At 40.9% G+C, this 20869-nt stretch overlaps 1 protein-coding gene across 3 annotated transcripts in view; it reads left to right on the top strand.

Annotated features, from left to right (window-relative positions):
* The window catches only part of DPYSL5 (dihydropyrimidinase like 5), a 1161038-nt gene that overhangs the window by 586523 nt on the left and 553646 nt on the right, over nucleotides 1–20869 (top strand). For all 3 annotated transcript variants that reach the window (XM_044062869.1, XM_044062871.1, XM_044062870.1), the window contains exon 6: nucleotides 15452–15496. In XM_044062869.1, the coding sequence (XP_043918804.1) occupies nucleotides 15452–15496 (45 nt within the window). The remainder of the gene's footprint in view (nucleotides 1–15451; nucleotides 15497–20869) is intronic.

Genomic DNA, 20869 nt, shown 5'->3' with positions numbered 1-20869 from the left:
TGGAGTTCATTGGTGTTACCTCCCCATAACAAGAAAATATCGTCTACAAAACGGACATACCAAAGGACATGTCCGCATAGGGCATTTGTATCAGATAAGAAGGTAGATTGTTCCCAATGTGTTAGATTGGTGTAGCTGTTGGCACAGGCAGTACCCATTGCTATGCCAGTCTTCTGAAGATAAAAGTCATTTTCAAAAATACTAGAAAACAACACGAAATGCCTTACAGATAAGTAAACAAGATTTTTTAGAAAGAGGTTACTCTGAACAAGAAATCAACAAAGTGATAGATCAAGCATGGACACATAGAAAGGACAAATGTCGACCCTATTTTAGAAATGTTACTAATGAAGAATTAGAAATCAGAAAATCAGAACACCACCCACTTCTATAGACAGGTTTAGAGTTGCTTTTCAATACTCCAGTGATATCAATAATTATTGTGAGATCATAAAAAAGAACTGGAATATTTTACAAGAGATTCCAGAACTGAAGAATACCATTAATGATACACCTGTCTTCTCCTTTAGAAACAACAAGTCTCTGAAGCAAAATCTTTGCAACAAGAACACCATTAATAGACAGTGTGAATCAATAAGAACAGGCACTTTTGCCTGTAGACATTGTTCTGCCTGCCAGTATATTTATTCAAACACAGTCTATACACATCCTACCAAAAAATTTACTATCAGGATTAATTACTGTGCAGACTGTAACAACTAACCTAGTATATTTTGCATATTGCAAGCAATGTCATGCATATTACATAGGCAAAACTAACAGATTATTAAAGGACAGGATACTGGAACACATTAGAGACATCAGGAGCCAGAAAGAGAATAATGCACTAGCCAGTCATGTTATATCAACAGATCCTTCACATATCTTTAGGTTCTTTGTTATTCAAGTTATAGAGGCTAATTTATGAGGAGGAGACATTGACAATATTACAGAGGCAGCTGAACAGAAATGGATCCTTTTATTAAATGCCGAAAAACCACCAGGTTTAAACGGCACCTTCTCTATTAAACCTTTCTTAAAAATGAGACGTCTTAAACATTAGTTTCATTATTTTTATTTTTTACCTTTTTATATGTTTTTATATGTATTTTATATATGTATTTTTATATGCCTGCTTATTACCTAGAACACAGACCCACATTTACCTTTAATAGGTTTTTAACAGTTTTTACCTTCCTGTCTTTTTAAATATATTTTCTTAATGTTTAATCTGATGATAGCCAATTATTCAATTAACAGTCTGTATAGATCACGGTCTCTTTTCAGTGTTCTTTGTCTGATGAAGCGACAGTCTGTGGTCGTGAAAGCTCTTACTTTATTTTTATTTTTTATTTTTCATTAAAGAGCCTTTGGTTGTGTAAGTTGAGTGCATTTTTTTTATATATAGTTTTTCTTGTCCTATTGCACTCAGCCCTATCCTTGAAGCCGTTTTGTGTTTTATTTTGTATTTCAGAACACTGTCCCTCTTGGAACAACAGTAATTCAGTCAGGTGTCAGTGGTCTGGTACATAAACAAACAGGGAGGAATCAGATCTTAATCCCTCTGTTGAGAAGCTCTAAGGGTTTGGCAATGGGCGACATCTTCCAACCATTTTCTGGCTGCAACACACATCATGGGGAAATCCAACGTGACTGCAGACAAATTAAGCAGGGCCATATTATGGCCTCACAAGTGTCTATCAATCAGAATGTAGTGGAAAAGATTTTATGAAAATGGGGCCAGCCTTGCTGCAATCTTTTTGCCTCACCCACCAATACCAAATGCAGCAATTTTTTTGCCCTGATCCCTCCGATGGGGGAATCACCAAGGGATGCACTTGTTTAAGATTGGCCTCCGGGACTCCTATATGCTTTCCCCCTGATTCCCAAAATGTTACAGAAAGCCAGTCTGTTGGAGATCATAATAATTCTGATTGCACACTGTTATACTCATCAGATCTAGTTTATTTTCCTTTAGCCTCATCTTCTGGATGAACCATGGATTCTGGACCCAGCTGTAGATCTTCTGACACATCCATTGGGATTGGCTCATCCCAACCTTCAAAACCTCAAGTTGACAGCTTGACTGCTCCAATTCCCTTGATTGCCAGGTTTTCCCTTTTTTCTCTCCAGTGAAACATATCTTGTTGTCTTCCCATAAGTCCTGCACAAGAAGATTATACAAGAGTAAATGGAACAGGTTTGTCATGTGGGCAAGTAACAATGAAATAGACCCCTTTTTTGCTCCCATTCATTCTATCCTAGAATTTCTAGCCAAACTTTTTCATGAGGGTGCAGCTGCTTCTACAATCAAAGTCCAGCTAGCAGCAATCTCTAATTATGTGGGAGAAAATGGCGCAAAGATCATGTCGCACAGACTTGGAACAACTACGATTAGATCCCCATATAAGGATCCCACTCCTCCATGGGACCTAAATTTTGTTTTAACAAACATCATTTGTTTCCCCTTTGAACCTTCAGCCACATGTATAATAAAGTTTCTGTCTTGGAAAACACTCTTTTCAGTCACTTTTACCTCAGCCAGAAGAGTCTCGGAGCCTCAAACCTTGTCCACAATGCCTCCTTACCAGCTTTTACAGTCTCTTTATGAATTAACTCCACTTATCTTCCAAAGGTCTTGTCAGAAAGTAATCTAAGTCAATCCATTGAGCTGCCAGTGTTCTTTCCAAACTACCAGAACAAAAACGAGTATGCCTTACATCTTCTAGACGTACATAGACAATTACATTTTTATTTACATAGAACTGCAGGTATTAGAAAATCAGACCAGCTTTTCATATTCTATTCTGAGACTAGAAAAGGCCAGCCAGTTTCGAAGATTATCTTATCTAGATGGCAATCTTAGTATATTCTGCATCCACAACTCAAATAGAGAGCTCTCCCATTTACAGTAAAAGCTCATTCCACCAGATCAGTAGCTACATCTACAGCTTTCCAAGCAAGGTTACCTTTGGATGACATTTGTGCTGCAGCTACATGGGTGAAACTTCATACCTTTATTACTCATTACAAAGTGGATTTGGCATCTAGGAAAATAGCTTGTTTTGGTTCTATGGTTCTGAGGAATATACTCCCTTGAGCCACCCAAGAATCAGGTTGCTTGGATGCGGTTTCATCAGTGAGAATAAAGGTGAGATTGACAACAGCACATAAAGAAGTTATGTACTTACCATAACATTCCATATGTATTGTCCATCTCGACCTTTATTCTCACAACCTGCCATCCATGCCCCCTTCCAGATCTCCAGGGAGACCTAGTGGACACTGAGATTTGGATCAGCATAGCTGCAGAGATACTATCTTTGGTCCTTAATAGGTATTACTACTGTATACACTTTATACTAAGATGGACAATGGTTCTCTTCTGTTAATTTCTGGCAGGGGCAAAGGAGATCTGAGGAAGTCAGGGAACTGCATTATGGGTAGGGAAGGGGACCCATGAGCTTTGCTGAAGTCCTCAAAGCTTTGGTAAAGGTCAAGATGGATCCGACACATCAGGGAGAATAAAGGTCGAGATGGACAACACTCATGGAACATTATGGTAAGTACATAACTTCTTTTTTTTATTAATAGGTTAGCACTATCACAGGGCTACTGCTTCTTCAGGCCATATAAAACAGGAAACACAATCAGTATCAATTAAAATAAACAACCAATAAAAGCACACCATGGCAAAATCTTTAAATATACAGCCAATAAAAAAGGGGGACCACTAAATGAATCACTGTCTCTCCTTTTTAGGCTGGCTTAAGGGGTAGGCTGATATTTATTCCAGGCATTCTGTGTGCTTGAAGGGCAACAGTCCATTTAAGCTCCACTTTTTCAATATAATTGTTAAAATCTCCACCGCTAACATTAAGTGAAAGCAGCTGCAGAACCCTGAAGCTAAACCTGCTATGTCCTGAACAAGAGAAAGCATGAAATGCTAATGTACTGGTCAACATTGACTTATGTATGCTGTTAATGTGCTCCAAGATACGTTCCCTAAATTGGCATGTGGTCTTACCCACATAAAAACAGGAACATGTACAGCAAGTGGCCTGATAAACTAAGTTACTACTCCTACAACTGGCAGAAAACCTAGGCGAGAAAACCCACCCAAAAATAGGATGGCTATAAAGTGTGTCTGAGGCAATAAAATTACAAGCTCTGCAGCCAAGGCAAGGAAAGGTACCTGTCCTACCTAATGCTGCATCTAGCACTATCAATAGATGCATCACAGGAAGGTCCAGAGCAGAGCATCCTTTTAGGGGTATATTATTTTTGAGCTTAAAACGTGGTTCTGTGCCGATCAAGTTCTTAATTTTGTTGTCAGCCACCAGAATCGGCCAGTTCTTCCTTACAACCTTACAAAAATATTGTACATTGCTGGAATAAGTAAACATAAGCCTAGGAAGACCACTCAAGTGCTTATGCACGATATCCCCATTCCTCCTGGTATTACCAGAAAGATAGAGTGCTCCTCTAAGGCCCCTTCAGCCATATATTTCACTAATAGAAGTAGTCACCAGTCCCTCAGAGTAGCCTCTATGCTTAAAATCAACATAAAGTGAAACCATATCCTCATAAAAAAAGTCATCTGTGAATAACCTGGAAATTCTCAAAGATTGACCTTTGAGTATATTGGGGAAAATATGGGGAGGGTGCATACTAGACCTATGCAACATCCTATTCTTCCAACAAGTTTTCCTGTGCATCCTAGTATCAAAACCCTTGTTATCATTCTTTAATGTAGTCGCATCCAAGAAGTCAATAGAAACCAAAGAATAATTCATAGCAAACCTCAAAAAAGAAGATGTAGACTCCAAATAAGAAATGAATCATGACAAATCATATACCTCCCCATCCCATAGGAGAAAAATATCATCCACAAACCTGGCATATTACCTAATAAAACCAGAAAACTCATTGTTATGGACAACATCCTCCTCCCTCTGAGCCAACACAAGATTAGCGTAACTGTTGGTGCAGTTGGGTACCCATCGCAACACCAAGCTTCTGTAAAAAGTTTTGTCCTTCAAACAAGAAAACACTGTTGTCTAGAATAATGTCAAGCAAGATACTGATAATGGTAATCATGCTACGAGTGTAGCTCAGTGAGCCAACCATGTCCCAATACAATCGGGCACATAGGTAAATTAATCAAAGTCTTGTGTACCTTAGGCAGTCCTTGTATCACTGGAGTCAGAGGAGACTCAAAAACCCAAAAATGCCATAATCAATCAAGCCACACATGAGCAGATCATAAAAGTCATTGTGTACATCATTAATGCGTTTGATTACATCATGCCTCGTCAACATACAATAAGTGGAAGAATCAGTGAGTAAGTCCTACATACTGTTCAAATAATCACCAGTACCCAGAATGACAACAACCCCTCCCTTGTCTTCAGGCCTATGTACCCAATTGTATTGGGACGTGGTTGGCTCACTAAGCCTTTGTCTTTGTTCGTGGAAGACAAGCTGAGACCTTTGTTCTCTCAAGCACCAGCTGTGTTAAGGGACAGTTCACATTTCCTTTCTTCCCTGGTTTAATCTGTTACTGGCTTGGATGTGACAAGCTATCTTTTGGTGACATGGGATATTAAGACTATTCACGGTTATACCAAACTTGGAAGGTATGGACTCCATTCAGATGTTTTTGACTCATCATAGTAGCTACACTAACAACACGATTACCATTATCTGTATCTTACTTGACATTATTCTAAATGTTTCCTTGTTTGAAGGAAAACACTTTTTACAAAAACTTGGTGTTGCGATGGGAACCACCTGCACCAACAGTTATGCAAATCTTGTGTTGGCTCAGTGGGAGGAGGATGTTGCCCATAACAATGGGTTTTCTGATTTTATTAGGTACTATGCCAGGTTTGAGGATGATATTTTATCCTGTGGGATGGGGAGGTACATGATTTGTCACAATTTATTTTTATTTAGAGTCTCATCTTCTTTTTGAGGTCTACTATGAATTATTCTTTGGTTTCTGTTGACTTCTTGGATGTGACTATATCAAAGAACAATAACAAGGGTTACGATACTAGGATGCACAGGAAACATTGTTGGAAGAACAGGATGTTGCATGGGTCTAGTTTGCACCCTCTCTATATTTTCCCCAATATACTCAAATGTAAATCTTTGAGGATTTCCAGTTTATCCACGGATGACTACTTTTTTGATGAGGATATGTTTTCACTTTGTGCGTATTTTATGCAGAGAGGCTACTCTGAGGGACTGGTGACTGCTTCTCTTATTGAAATGTGTGGGTGTAGGGGCCATAGAAAAGTGCCCTGTTTTTCTGGTAATACCAGGAGGAATGGGGATACCATGCATAAGCATTTGAGCGGTCCTCCTAGGCTTATCCGGATATTGGCTAAGGCTCTTGCCACCCCCATAGTGCCTTTTTTAGGCAAGGCTGAAATTCTAAACCTACCACCCTAGAAAACAAAAATGGGAAGAAACTAAGGGTAATGCTGCTCAATGCCAGAAGTCTAAATCTCAAAATGCATGCACTCGAGGCCCTTCTCAGTATGGAGAACATCGATGTCTGTGCTGTGACTGAAACCTGGTTCAAGGCTCCTGAGAGCACCCCGGCACTATCAGGTTTTACCTCATATCATGCGTTCTGGCCCCAAAACCCGGACCACACCACAAAACGAGGGGGTGTATCCATATTCATCAAGGATACCCACACCTCCAGGTTGGTGGCAACGCCTAAGCATCGGAAACCATCCAGGTGCAATTAACCATTGGCAAAACTGCTCTACAATTTGTAGCATGCTACAGGCCACCCTCTCAAACTCAGGAACCCCACACAGCCTTCCTGAAGACACTGGAGGGTATAAATGTATCTCCAAACACCATTATATTGGGTGACTTCAACTACCCGAATATAGACTGGGAACATTACTCAAGCCCAAACTGTCTAGCCCAAAGGTTCCTGGAGTTCATAAATTCAAATGCCATGGAACAACTAGTCACCGTTCCCACAAGAGGAGAAAATATACTAGATCTCATCATCACAAACATGGGGACAAAATGCTCCACACTGGAAGTATATCCCTCATTGGTGAGATCAGATCATAAACTAATCTCACTGGATATCCACATCCCGCCCCCACCCCAAACAAAAAAGACCACAGTGAAGAACTTCTCTAAAGCAAACTTCACACTACTCAAGACTGGTGTGGTATCCTTCAAGGCCCCTGAGCCAGTGGAAACCACAACCCAAGCTGCGGAAGCCCTTACAAATGCCTTCTACAAACACCTCCAGGACTGCATGAATCAGGCAATCCCTAATAAAACCAAGAATCTTTCCACCAAGGGCAAACGTCCAGTCTGGTGGACCCCAGCCATAAACAAACTTTACAATAAGAGGAGAAAGCTGTTACATGATAGAGCAAAATCCATAAAAGAGAAGACACCTTTGATCATTATTAGTAAAAAAATATGAGCACTCATAAAATCATCCAAGGCCAACTTTGAGAGAAAAATTGCCATAGATTCAAAAGACCATCATAAGGCCTTCTTCAGCTATGTTAGAAACCTGGGTGGAAACTCCCAGATATGCTCAGAATTAGTCCAAAATGATACAAAAATCACTGAACACACAGACATTGCCAACATACTGGCAGACAGGTTCAGTGCAAACTTCACCCCCCTCTCCCCCCCAAAAGGAGAGATAACTATCCCAGCGGAGTGCAGCCTCCCAGACATCTCCACTGCGCAGGTGAAAGCTGCTCTCTCTAAAGCTAAAAACACAGCATCAATGGGACTAGATGGTGTCCCCCGGCTGTGTGCTACACAAACTCAATGAGGAACTAAACCCACACATAAGGTAGCTGTTTAATCTTAGCCTTACCACAGGATACGTGCCCAAGGAGTGGCGTATGGCAACTGTGGTCCCACTCCACAAAGGCGGTGCCTCTACGGACCCTGGTAATTACCGCCCCATAAGCTTAACAAGCCTGGTCTGCAAAGCTATGGAGAGGATCATAATGGAACTCATAAACAAAGACATAGGGGACTTGCAGACATTAGACCCGACCCAGTTTGGCTTTGTCAAGGGCAGATCATGCCTTTTGAACTTGGTCGACTTCTTCGAAACAGTCACCAAGGCCATTGATGAGGGAAAGGCAGTCCATACAGCCTACCTTGACCTTGCAAAAGCTTTCGACACAATACCCCACTCGGGTATTATAGAGAAACTTACCAGCTTAAATGTAAACCCATATGTCACAAGATGGGTTGCAAACTGGCTAAAGGACAGAACCCACAGGGTTAGAGTAGCTGGCGCCATGTCAGACTCCAAGCCGGTCACAAGTGGTGTCCCACAGGGCTCAGTCCTTGGCCCCTGTTGTTCGGCATCTACTTCTCAGAAGTACAGGCTAACATAGGAGGACTATGGCTGACAAAGTTTGCAGATGACTGCAAACTGGGAGCCATAGTGGAAAGTACATCGGACACAGATATCCTTCAGAGGGGTCTCACGGAAACTGATAGCTGGTGCCAGAGCCATGGCCTGAAGTTAAATGCCAAAAAATGTATAGTCATACCCTTCGGGAAAAACAAGGTAACCCCAAGCTACCATATAGGTGGCAATCCACTAAGCACAGAAGAGGTTATCAGGGACCTGGGGACCCAGGTTGACAGTGGCCTTTCTTTTGACACTCACATTGCTAAAGTTGTTAGAAAAACCTTCTACATTGCCCACCTGATCATGAAGGGATTCACATCCAGATCAAGTGAGGTTATTGTTCACCTGTACTCTTCACTTATCAGACCAATGATCGAGTACAATGCCCCATTCGGGATGTATCTCACCCGACACCTGCAGCAATTGGAGAGACCCCAAAAGTTCCTCACTAAAAGGATAAAGGGACTCCAAAATCTGTCATATGCTGCCAGACTGAAGAAACTCCAGCTCTATTCAGTCGCATACCGTCTGCTCAGAGGTGACCTGTGCCTGACATACAAGGCCATGTCCAACCCGGAATTAATGGACATGCTCCACCTCAAAAAATCCAAATCTACCAGATCCACTAGAGCAAGCGACTTAAACCTTAGCACGGATATAAATAGGACATGCTGGAGGGATAGATTTGTCACCCAGAGACTCCCTATGTTGTGGAATAAAATCCCGGTCCATGTGAGGCAGAGCACCTCGCTGGCTCTCTTCAAGAGAAATCTTGACCGGTGGATGGGAGATCGTAGGTTTACCCCGGGAATCATCTCTGTGTCACTGCTGACAGAGGCACAACAAACTAATGGGCACAGTATTGTTTAACATAAGGGGTGGCGTAAGCCACAAAAACTCTGGGCTAGGCTTATAAATGCCTTAGGGCAGATAGCCTAGTATAAACCTATGAACCCATGAACCTATGAACCTATTCCAGTAATGTACAATAGTTTTGTGAGGTTGTAAGGAAGAAGTGGCAATTTTGATGAATGACAACAATATTAAGAACTTGATCAGCACAGAACCACGTTTTGTGTTCAGAAATAATATGTCCCTTAAAAGGATGCTCTGCTATGGACCTTCCGTTGATAGTGCAGCATTAGGTAGGATGGGTACCTTTCCCTGCCTTGGCTACAGAGCTTGCAATTTTATTGCCTCAGACAGTTTATAGCTATCCTGTTTCTGGGTGGGTTTTTTCACCTAGATTCTTTGTCAATTGTAGGAGTAGTAACTTAGTTTATCTGGCCACTTGCTGTACATGTTCCTGTTTTTATGTGGGTAAGACCACATGCCAATTTAGGGAACGTATCTTGGAGCACATTAACAGCATACGTAAGTCAGTAGAATAAAAAACAACCTGCCAAAAAGAGAACACCCACTGAAACGTCTCCAAAGAACTGTAGAGTGATCGCTAATGGTAGAGGAGGGACGAGACCTTGTGGCAGTTGCAATTGGTGCCAGTATATAGACACTAGTGATCGCTTTTACCATCCAGATTTGGATCGAGATTTTCATTTTGACATTAGAGCTGACTGTCTGAGCCGACATGTAGTTTACTTAGCCAATTGCTGTGTATGTGCCAAATTCTATGTTGGGAAGACAGATAGGAGTTTAAAGGAACGCATCAGAGAGCATGTCTATAATATTAGGAAGGGTAATAAGGTGAATGCTTTAGCCAGACACGTTATGAATACTGATATGACCCACATTTTTAGATTCAGAGTCATAGCCCTGTTGCAGGAGAATATAAGAAGGGGAGATATCTGCAACAGGACAGAAAGCGTAGAAGCCATGTGGATAACTAAATTGATGGGTACAGAAGGACATGGCCTAAATGAATGTATTCCCCTGAGACCGAAACTTAAAATGAGGCCTCTTCACAGATAAAGTCATAGGTTTATGTATATATGTTTTTATATATGAAACTTTGACATATGAATTATTTATTTGTTTTTTGCAGGTTAGGAATTGGTTATTAAAATATATTATTTATTGATATATAATGTTTATATATTTATATGCATTTATTTAGGAAGGAATATAGTATTTTTTGTCATTGTAATTTTTATCATTGTCTTGTATAAATATTGTCTTTTACATCCAGTTAGTTAGAATATAATTCATGTTAGTATAGCTTTAAAGGATTTGCTTTAGTGATGCTTAGTCATATGACTTCAGACATGTGATATGCAGTGAGTATATAGGTGTGTCTGTTTTAAGTGCTTTGTTACACCTGAAGAAGCTAGATTGTGAAAGTGCTTGTGTTTTGCACTCAGTAAAGGCCTATCCTGGATTTTACAGCTGTCTGCGTCTCTGTTTTATTTTACATTATTTGTATACGTAAGTCAGTGTTGACCAGTACATTAGCATTTCATGCTTTCGCTTGTTCAGGACATAGCAGGTTTAGCTTCAGGGTTCTGCAGCTGCTTTCACCTAATATTAGAGGTGGACATTTTATCAATTCTATTGAAAAAGTGGCGCTTAAATGGATTGTTGCCCTTCAAGCACACAGAATACCTGGTACCTGGACTGAATAGCAGTCTACCCCTTAAGCCAGTCCTAAAGGGGAGTCAGTGATTCATTTAGTGATCCCCCTTTTTTATTGGCTGGATTTGTAATGATTTTCCATGGTGTGCTTTTATTGGTTGTTTATTTTAATTTATAATGATTGTGTTTCTTGTTGCTTTATATGGTCTGAAGAAGTGGTAGCCCCACGAAAGCACTAACCTATTAATAAAATAAGTTTTTTCTTTTTTACTGCTGTGGTGGTTGACCTTCATTTTTTTATTTGCTTTACAGTTCTGTTTGCAAAATATTTGTTCTTTTTTTTTTGGTTGCGGGGGGGGGGGGTTAAAAAGGGAAAATAAAAGATTTTTCATAGTCTAGGCGGAAGACACTGCCAGTGAGCTTATTGTAACAGTGGTGTTAATTTCACACACGCTGCAGTATTCATAGCCCTTTATATTTATGTATTTGTATACATTGGGTAAGTAAGTCCCAATGTTATTAGTGCCTGCTTTATATGGGTGACACAAGAACTCTGGTCTGGTTACACAACCTGCTCAGTTATATAGTCTCCAGGTACTGTTATGACTCCGTCATAGTCGATGTTGGTGTGAACGATTTGAGATGTACCTCTGGACTATATGAAGAGAGACATGACAGATCTCAGACCATGTGTCTCAGGCAGGTAAGTCCCTAGCATTAAGCAGCATTTTACCTTGAAGCCTCAATACAAACAGAAAATGGTTGACTTTAGTAACTAGCTTAGTTTCTGGTGTCATTCTAAGGGGATCCAGTATATGTCAGCCTGGGATGACATGATCGACAGACCTCGATGCTTTGCCAGAGGTTGTCTTCCTCTATCACTCCTGGGATTTCAGCTACTGGCTAAGGCTGTTGCCACCCCCTAGTGCCTTTTTTAGGCAGTGTCTCAAGGACAAAATTCCTGATGTAATAACTCCATCTAAAAACAACCTCAAGGTTATGAGGCTAAATTCTAGGAGTCTTAACACGAAACTGCACTCATTGGAATGCAATCCTCACCTTGGAAGACGCAGACATATGTGCAGTCATGGAGACCCGGTTCAAGGCTGTGGAGAGCACCCCAGCCATACTGGGTTACACCTCCTTCCACACATTCAGACCACAAACTTGAAGGCGTGAAAACTAAAGAGGCAGTGTATCAATATTCATTAATGATAAATACACCTCCAGATTGGTTAAACAGTATGATTCCCTGGAGATACTTAAGGTGCAATTAACTGCTGATAGGACATCTATTCAAGTCATTGACAGCTACAGGACACCCTCCAAAAATTAGAACACCCACTCTGCCTATTTGGATCTACTTGCATCTATCAGTATGCATCTGAACACCATGATTTTGGGTGACTTTAACTACCCCTCCATTGATTGGGTAAATTACTCATGCTCAAACTCACTTGCTCAAACCTTCCTCAACTTAATTAACTCCAATGCCCTGCATTAGCTGGTTGGCACCCCCCACAAGGGGTGCCAACATCCTGGATCTGGTGCTTACTAATATGGGGGATCACTGTAGCACCCCCACTGTGAGGTCTTCCCTGGTGAGAGCTGAGCACAGATCAGTCTCATTTGAAGCAACTATTGCACCTGACTGCCCCCCCCCCAGCAGCAAATGAACTAAAAAACTTCTCCAAAGCAGATTATAACCTCTTACAGGATGGTATAAATAACTTGCACTTCACCCCTGAGATGGAACTGGTAACTATGCCGAGTTCTACACCAATGCTTTATCCAAATACCTGTATAACTGCATTGACTTGGCCATACCTGATAGGGCCAAAACAAGCTACTCAAGGAAGAGCAAACCTGGCTGGTGGACAACTGCCTTTAACAGGCTTTACAATAAGAGGAAGAAATTGCTATCTAAGAGTAAGAGGGAACGAGCCCTAAACTGGAAATGCTCCCTCCTCAGCTTAAACAAGAGGATAAGACTTCTTGTGAAGTCCTCCAAAGCAAACTATGAATCCAAATTAGCTTTCTCAACTAAAGATAACCATAAGCCATTCTTTAGTTACATCCATAACCTAAAAAGAAAGGCCCAGATTTGTGCCAAACTGATAGTTAATGATGCCACATACACCGAGCCTGTGGACATAGCTAACCTGTTGGCCGACAGGTTCTGTGAAAACTTCACTCCCCTGTCTCTGCCACAAGTACCTCATGACATCCATACCACCTGTCCCCTAGCTTTTATCTCTAAAGAGCAGGTCATAAATACTCTCTCTAAGGCCAAAAACACAGCATCTATGGGACCTGATAACATCCCAGTCTGTCTCCTACATGGGCTCCAACAAGAATTAGCAACACCATTTTTTCAGTCATAGTCTAAGCACTTAAATAAGCCACCTATTACACTGCTTATTGTTTTGGATAGTCTAAGCACCAGCTTCTTCTCAACTGAATGGAAAATGACCACTCTTATTCCCTTGCACAAAGGTGGTGCTTCTAGTGACCCTGGGAACTATGGACCTATTAGCCTGACTAGCCTTATTTGCAAGTCCATGGAGCAAGTCATCATGGACTTTAACAAATATATAGGTAATCTGCAAACACTTGACCCTACTCCGTTTGTATTTGCCAAAGGGAGATTCTGCCTGTTAAACCTGGTGTACTTCTTCAAGACAGTCACCAAGGCCCTGGATGAGGGGAAATCTATGCATACAGCCTACTTAGAATTATCCAAGGAGTTTTGACACTATTCTCCACCCAGGCATCATTGACAGACTCACCCAGCTAGGTATCAACCCTTATATTGTTAGATGGGTTGCTAACTGGCTCACTTATAGAACCCATATAGTCAAAATAGGGAAATCCACCTCCAACAGCAGACCTGTAACCAGTGGTGTTCCGCAGGGATCAGTCCTGGGACATCTACTGTTTAGAATCTATTTCTCCAAAGTACAAGCAAAAACGGAAGTTCTGTGGCTGACAAATTTTGCTGATGACTGCAAACTGGGAGCAGTCATAGAATTTCCAAATGATGTCAATATCCTACAAGAGGGCCTTACACCCACAAATGATTGGTGCCAAAGTCATGGCCTTAAACTCCATGCAAAAAATGTAGTATCATCCCTTTCGGTAAGGGCAATATTCCTGCTAACTACTACATCAACAGCAACACCTTAAGTATGCCCTCAGTGGTGAGAGACCTGGGCACACAGGTTGACAGCAACCATGTCTTTGACCACCATGTCTCCACAGTGGTAAGAAGGGCATTCTATATTTCTCATCTCATAAATAAGGACATTGCCTCCAAAAAAATAAGTTATCACTTCCCTGTACTCTTCCCTCATCAGGCCAATAATTGAGTACAATTCCCCTTTTGGTATGTACCTTTCCATGCACCTGCAGAAATTGGAAAGACAACAAAGGTTCCTCACAAGGAAAATTCAAGGTCTTCAGCAGCTGTCCTATGTGGATCATCTGAAGTCGCTGTCACTTTATTCTGTTTCATGCAGACTACTGAGAGGCTATCTAGCTATCTCTGCCTTGGATATAAGGCAATCTGTGACCCTGCTTTACTGGAAATGCTGCATATCCACAACTCAAATGGTACACGGGCTACTCGCTCTAAAGACTTTAACCTGGTATGTGACATTAATAGAATCTGCTGGAGGGACAGAGTTATCTCCCAGAGGTTACCACACCTTTGGAACAGACTCCCACTTCAAGTCAAACAGAGCACCTCATTCGCCCTCTTCAAATGCAGCCTGGACGATTGGATGGGTAACCATAAATTCACCCCAGGGGTTCCACCTGTGTCCCTGTTGAACAGGGGAAATAGGTGCTGATCATGGAAATAAGGTTAGAACTTGGCTAGGCTTGCAAGGGCCCTAGGGCCATTAGTCTACTAACTTTCTATGATCCTGTGTGAAAAATATTAAAATCAAATCCAGGTATACAAGAAGTAGCATGTTTAAGCACATTGACTTCACAAAAATAATAGTTGGTGCTAGTATTTTATTATCTAGACAATAAATTGAAACTCCCTAAGGAATAGGGCATCTGAATGAATATAAGGTGCCACATTTAAAAAAATGGAGCATATAAACAAAATTGTACTTATAAGTAACATTAAAAGTATTTGCTTGTTACTCATTAATAACGTCTGTGTTTACAAAATTGCACTGGCTAGAAGCACTTCTTTCTAAACAGCTTTAGTTTAAAAAAGTCAAAAAGTATTTAAAACAGACTGTGGTTTAACTAGTAGTTTAACTATGTTTCACATCCCCTTGATTAATGCTTCTCTGTTTGAACTCATTGCTTGTATGTATTTATGTGATATCATCTGTCCTGGACATATGCAAAAATATAGTAGTTTTACCATAAGGTTCTTCAGGTTTAGCTTGTGTAGATCTGGTTTGCCAGTATACTTGATCTACCAGTGCAGATTTTGAAGTCTAAAACATTATTTTTTTTTTTTGACAGATTGAGGCAGAAGCCACCTTCAGAGCCATTACTATTGCCAACAGAGTAAGTAGTATTTCTTTAACATTTTCTTTCAGAGTTTATTTTATCATTATTGGACCAGGCTTACTTTCTAAAAAGTAAGATTAAGAACAAGAATGTAGGAAATGATGCTAACAGATACTGTATTAATATGAATGTTTCATATTTTCATGTGCTGCAAATTTCTAACCTTTATTTTATTATTTATTTTATTTTATTTATTTATTTAAATTTGTTGACCGGGAGTGTCCGACTGGACGTGGATCCATTTTCAGCGGAGGCCCGGGGAGAAAATCTCCACAGTAAAATAAACAGACAGTAGTTACATAGGATTACATAGCGATTAACAATTTAACATAGAAATTACTTACAACATATTTACAGATGAAGAACATAGTACATCAGTAGACAACTAGACTCTTTATCTGTGAAGTACATAACAGGCATTAACAAATGTAACAATGAGAAGTTCCTGCTGTATAATAAGTACTAGGCTTATGAGCATCTGAGCTTGCTATCATCAAGGTAGTTAGTGGAGGTGAAAGAAAGGTAGTAGTTGGATGGGGTGGATGATATTAGAGTGGGAGTTGCAAGGGCATAGCCAGCATGTTTTTAGGTGCGCTTTTAATAAAGTTTTGAAGTTGGTGCATGATGGTACGGAGGTAATTGTGGGTGGGAGTGAGTTCCATCATTTGGCTATGGCGCAAGAGAATAGTGCTTCACCAGCAGAGTTATTGTCTTTAGTGATCTGCAAGTGATTTTTGCTGCTGGATCTTAGTGGTCTGGTGGTGCGATAGGGTTGGAGTAGATTCTGGAGGGATGGGACATTTAGTGGATGGTTTACTAGTTTGTGGGCGACTGAGAGTTGATACCACTGAAGGAGGTGAGGGAGTTCAAGCCAGCCCAGTTCAGCAAGTGAGAGACAGTGGTGACTACGGTAGGATGCCCCTGTGGCGAATCTGGCGATTTTGTTGTAGCAGGTCTCTAGCTTGTTTAGATCACATTGCCTTAGGTTGGTATATACTGGAGAGGCATAAAGTAGGGTGGGAATTTGCTATTGAAATCTTTGCTGCTTTGGTGAGAAATTGTTTATTTCTGTATAATGCTCCTAGTTTTTTGTGGACTTTTTTTATGGTCATGGATATGTGAATGTCAAATTTTAGTTTATTGTCTATTTCCACTCCTAGCAATTTGGTGTGTTCAGTTGGGTATATAGTGGTGTTGTCTTTTGCTGTGATGTTAAAGTGAAAGTTGTTTTGAGTATGTTTGGTGGGTTGGAAATGAGTAGTTTAGTTTTGTTTGGGTTGAGTATTAATTGGGCATCGGATAACCATGTTTCAACAGAGGAAAAGGCTTCCTGTGTGACTTTTTGCAGTTTGGGTAGGGACTGGGCTGAGCAGATGATGGTTGAGCTATCTGCGTATTGGATGAGTGTGCCATGTTTGGTGGCAGAGGCTAGATTATTGGTGTAAACAGAGAAAAGTAGGGGTCCAGTGATGGATCCTTGGGGAACCCCTATGGAGACAGGTAGTTGGGGAGATATGTCATTCTGCCATACAACGGATTGTTGGCGGTCAGACAGGTAACTCTGAAACCAGTTGGTGACTGATTGTGAGAAGGATAGGTTATTGAGGACAGAGATAAGTTGTTTGTGTGGGACCATGTCAAATGCTTTAGATAGGTCTAGGAAAGTAGCAGAGGAGAGATAGCCATTGTTTTTATGCTGAAGGATAGTGTTAGTAAAGGAGAGTAAGGCAGTGGTGGTGCTATGGTTTGGTCGGAAACCATGTTGAGTACTGGAAAGGAGGTTGTTAGTAAGGAGGTAGTGTGAGACCTGAGAGTGTATGCATCTCTCTAGTATTTTGGAGAGTGGAGAGAGAATAGCTATGGGGCAGTAATTGGTTAGTTCTGCAGAGGGTCCGCCTTTGTGGAGGAGAATTATATGTGAGACTTTCCACAATGTGGGAACGTAACTTTCTGACAGAGATCGGTTAATCAAGATGGATACTGGGTAGGCCAGAGCATCAGCTGCAATTTGTAGGTATTCACTTGGGAGGTTGTCTGCTGCTAATTTGGTGGGTTTAAGTTTAGTTAAGAGTTTTTATGTTGGAGGTAGGTACAGGAGAAAAAGAGAAGGCAGTGGGAGATTACTAGTTGAAGGTGTGGGTTGGAGGGGAGGGGGGTTGTGTTGTTTAGCTAGTGATACTATGGTTTGGGTGAAGTGTGTGTTGAATGAGGTAGCAATATTTTCTGAGGAGTGAGGGATGTTAGGAGGAGGGGTACTGACTTTACCTGGGTGGAGGATGGAGTTTATGGAGGACCAGAATTGTTTGGGGCTGTGTTGTGAGGAGTCTAGGGCAGACTGGTAGCATTGAAATTTGTCCCGTTTTATTAGCTTTTTGACTCTATTGCGTAGTTCTAGGAATGTTTGTCTAGCTGCGGGGGTTTTGGTTTTGTGCCAGTGCTCCCAGGCTTTATCCCTGTTTTTCATTTCTGACTTAGTGGTTTTCTGTAGCCATGGGGAGGGTTGTGCTTTGGTTCTGGAAAATCTTATGGGGGCATGGTAATTAAGGATGTTCAGGAAGGTAGTATTAAAAAATTCAACTGCGTCATCTAGACTGAGGTACTTTAGGGCATGCCAGTTACATTCTTTGAGGGATGAGATGAATGTGAGTGGGTTAAAGTTTATTTTTTACGCATTTGACGATAGATGACAGGTTTAGCTTGGTACAGGTATTTTTGAGTAGGAATGTTGGGGAGTGATCACTGAGGCTATCTGATAAGCAGCCTGTTATATATGACTGGGGTTCTTACTGACTAGTATCCAATCCAGGGTAGTGTGCTTGCTGGAGTTTTTATTTATCCTTGTTGGTGACTGGACTAGTTGGTTGAAGCCATGAAGGTGTACATGATGGGTTGGATTGTTGCCAGAACAGGATTGCCAGTCAATATTGAAATCACCTAAGATGATAGTTTCTTGGGGGAGATGGTGGGTAGACCAGCTGAGGAGGTTTTCTAGTGGAGGGATGTTTTGGCCAGGTGGGAAGTAGCATCCAATTATGTTGATGGTTTTGTTTTGGTTAATTTTGAGGTTGGTATATATTATTTCTTCATTGCCTATTTGTGGAGCTGATGATTTTAAGATCTGGATGTTTAGATGCTGTTTAAATATTATAGCTACACCACCTCCTTTTTTGTTTAGCTGGTCTACTCTTAGTATGGCGTAAACTGTAGGGAGTATTTGCTCACTGGTAATGTGAGGTTTTAGCCAGGTTTCTGTCAGGATGACAATATCTGGGGAGTATAAGTCAATGGTGGTATGGAGTTCATGGACTTTGTTGGATATACTTCTAATATTTAGGCTTAGTAGAAGGAAGTCACTTGGCTTTCTATTGGCTGTAATATGGGAGAAGTTGTGGTTTCTAGTCTGATTATGAGGATTGGGGTTGGAGATGGTAGGGCCAGGGTTGGGGTGGATGTCTCCACTTAGGGCTAGTTTTGATATGCATGAGATTATTAGTTTTCTCAGTTTTTGAATGTGTTTGTTTATAACGGAAACTTTATGATTGTGCTCTGTGGGTAATAGGTATGGTGGGAGGGTTACTATGTTAAGTTGTAGGGATGCTTTACATTTGAGTAATATAGTTGGTAGAATATGTGGGGGGTGCATAGGGATGGTTCTTGAGCTGGTGGGAGGGGAGCTGAGTATGGGTGAGACATGGGTGGTGGTGTGAGTAGTAGTACAGTGGTAGTGATTAAGTGGGGAATGATGGAGCTTTGGTAGGATGTAAGATATGCAAGGAGAGTGCATGCAGTGAGCAAAGGAAAGGTATGCTTGTACATGTCAGTTGAGGAGGTGTGAAAGTAGAGGGAATATGGAGGAGGTAGTGTTGGGTTGGCTATTGGAAAGATGGGAGGAGTTTGAGTGCAATAAAGGTGGGACCACTGGGGGCGGGAGGGAATAGGGGGCAGGGTGGGGAGCAAAGCGGGTAGAGACCCTGTTAGGTTCTTGTATGAGGGGCTGGAAACAATCACAAAGCAAGACAAGTATGTGTTAAGAAACAATCACAACTGACCAAGGACTGCTCTGAAACTGTAAGTCTTTTCTTAATTTCTCAGGTGGAAAAACAGGATAATCTTGTATCAGTAGGCTACTGTGGTCATAGTTTAAATTAACAAACACACAGTATTGATCAGTTATGGATACTATTTGCTAACAGAAGGGAATAAGAGAAAGTGGAAGATGTGTGTGGTGGTGGGGGGGGGGGGGCTGCTTATAGCCAAAGCACAGTGCTCTCCAGGGGAAAATGAAGATTGGCTCAAATAGGTAGACGCATACTCAAAGTTAACTGTAGCTGTTTGCAGACAGTTCGGACCCGGACTGTGCTTCTCTTATAAGAATGTTAAAGGTGGTACCGCAGTTGAATACTTAAGAGTGGTGTTAGGTCTAGAAAAGAAGAGTACAGAGAGGAGTAAGCACTTTGGAGATGGTAAATATGTATTATAAAGATTATAAAAAACACACTGAGCAAATAGCTACCACATGCAGGACAATGTCCTGAACCACTACGTAGTATATGCAGATACTGAGCCAATTGGAAGAACATTAGAAAACAAAAACCCAGACAGTTATGCAGCCACAGATAAAAATATAGTGAGCAGCAATCTGTCGTGGTTCTCTAATGTGATTCTGTCCACCAGTAACAGCACAAACGTATAGAAATAATTTAGACACTAGTATGAGCTGTCTACACACAACACAATTACATGAATAACATTAGTGAACAAGGTGCAGCTATGCAAATAGACCATACATACTATTATACTAGAAACAGCTTGGTGCATACAAAAATGCTAGCATGCCATAGTAACATCAATAATAAAGCATAAAACATATTAGATGTCTAACACAATTCAACATAAACATATACAGTTGTAAAATGTCTAATACAATTCAACATAAATAGGCATTTACAGTTGTAAAACACTTACTGGAGAGACACTAAGCCTTCATGGGGCTTGTAGCAGAGTGGATTGTAGTTTTACAAATGGTGCCTGCCACAGGTAATATTTATTAACTCTGGGATTGTCTTAAGGTAATAAACAGGGAAAATAATAAATAAACATTGCTGTCCTTGGCATTCTCTAAACTATAAAATTCACTGTAACGAAAACAACAATCAGTTGCCTAGTTTATGGCATGAGACTTGATGCAAATTAACTGAAATATGTGTAGAATGGAGACGATTCAAAACTGGTTATAATTTACTGCACTGAAAGTTGTAGTTACTTCCTTTGTCCAGTCAACACTAGCCGTACCAGTTTTATGTTGGAACACCTCTTAAGTTTGGCAGTGTTGATAATTAGATGACTCAAACCTTCCGTTTCTTGGCAGGG

Source organism: Protopterus annectens, chromosome 2.part1 (genome assembly GCF_019279795.1).
Source record: "Protopterus annectens isolate FY-2018-M chromosome 2.part1, PAN1.0, whole genome shotgun sequence".
Lineage (NCBI taxonomy): Eukaryota > Metazoa > Chordata > Ceratodontiformes > Protopteridae > Protopterus > Protopterus annectens.
The sequence above is the reverse complement of the archived record's forward strand: the minus strand, read 5'-3'. Positions and strand labels throughout refer to the sequence as shown.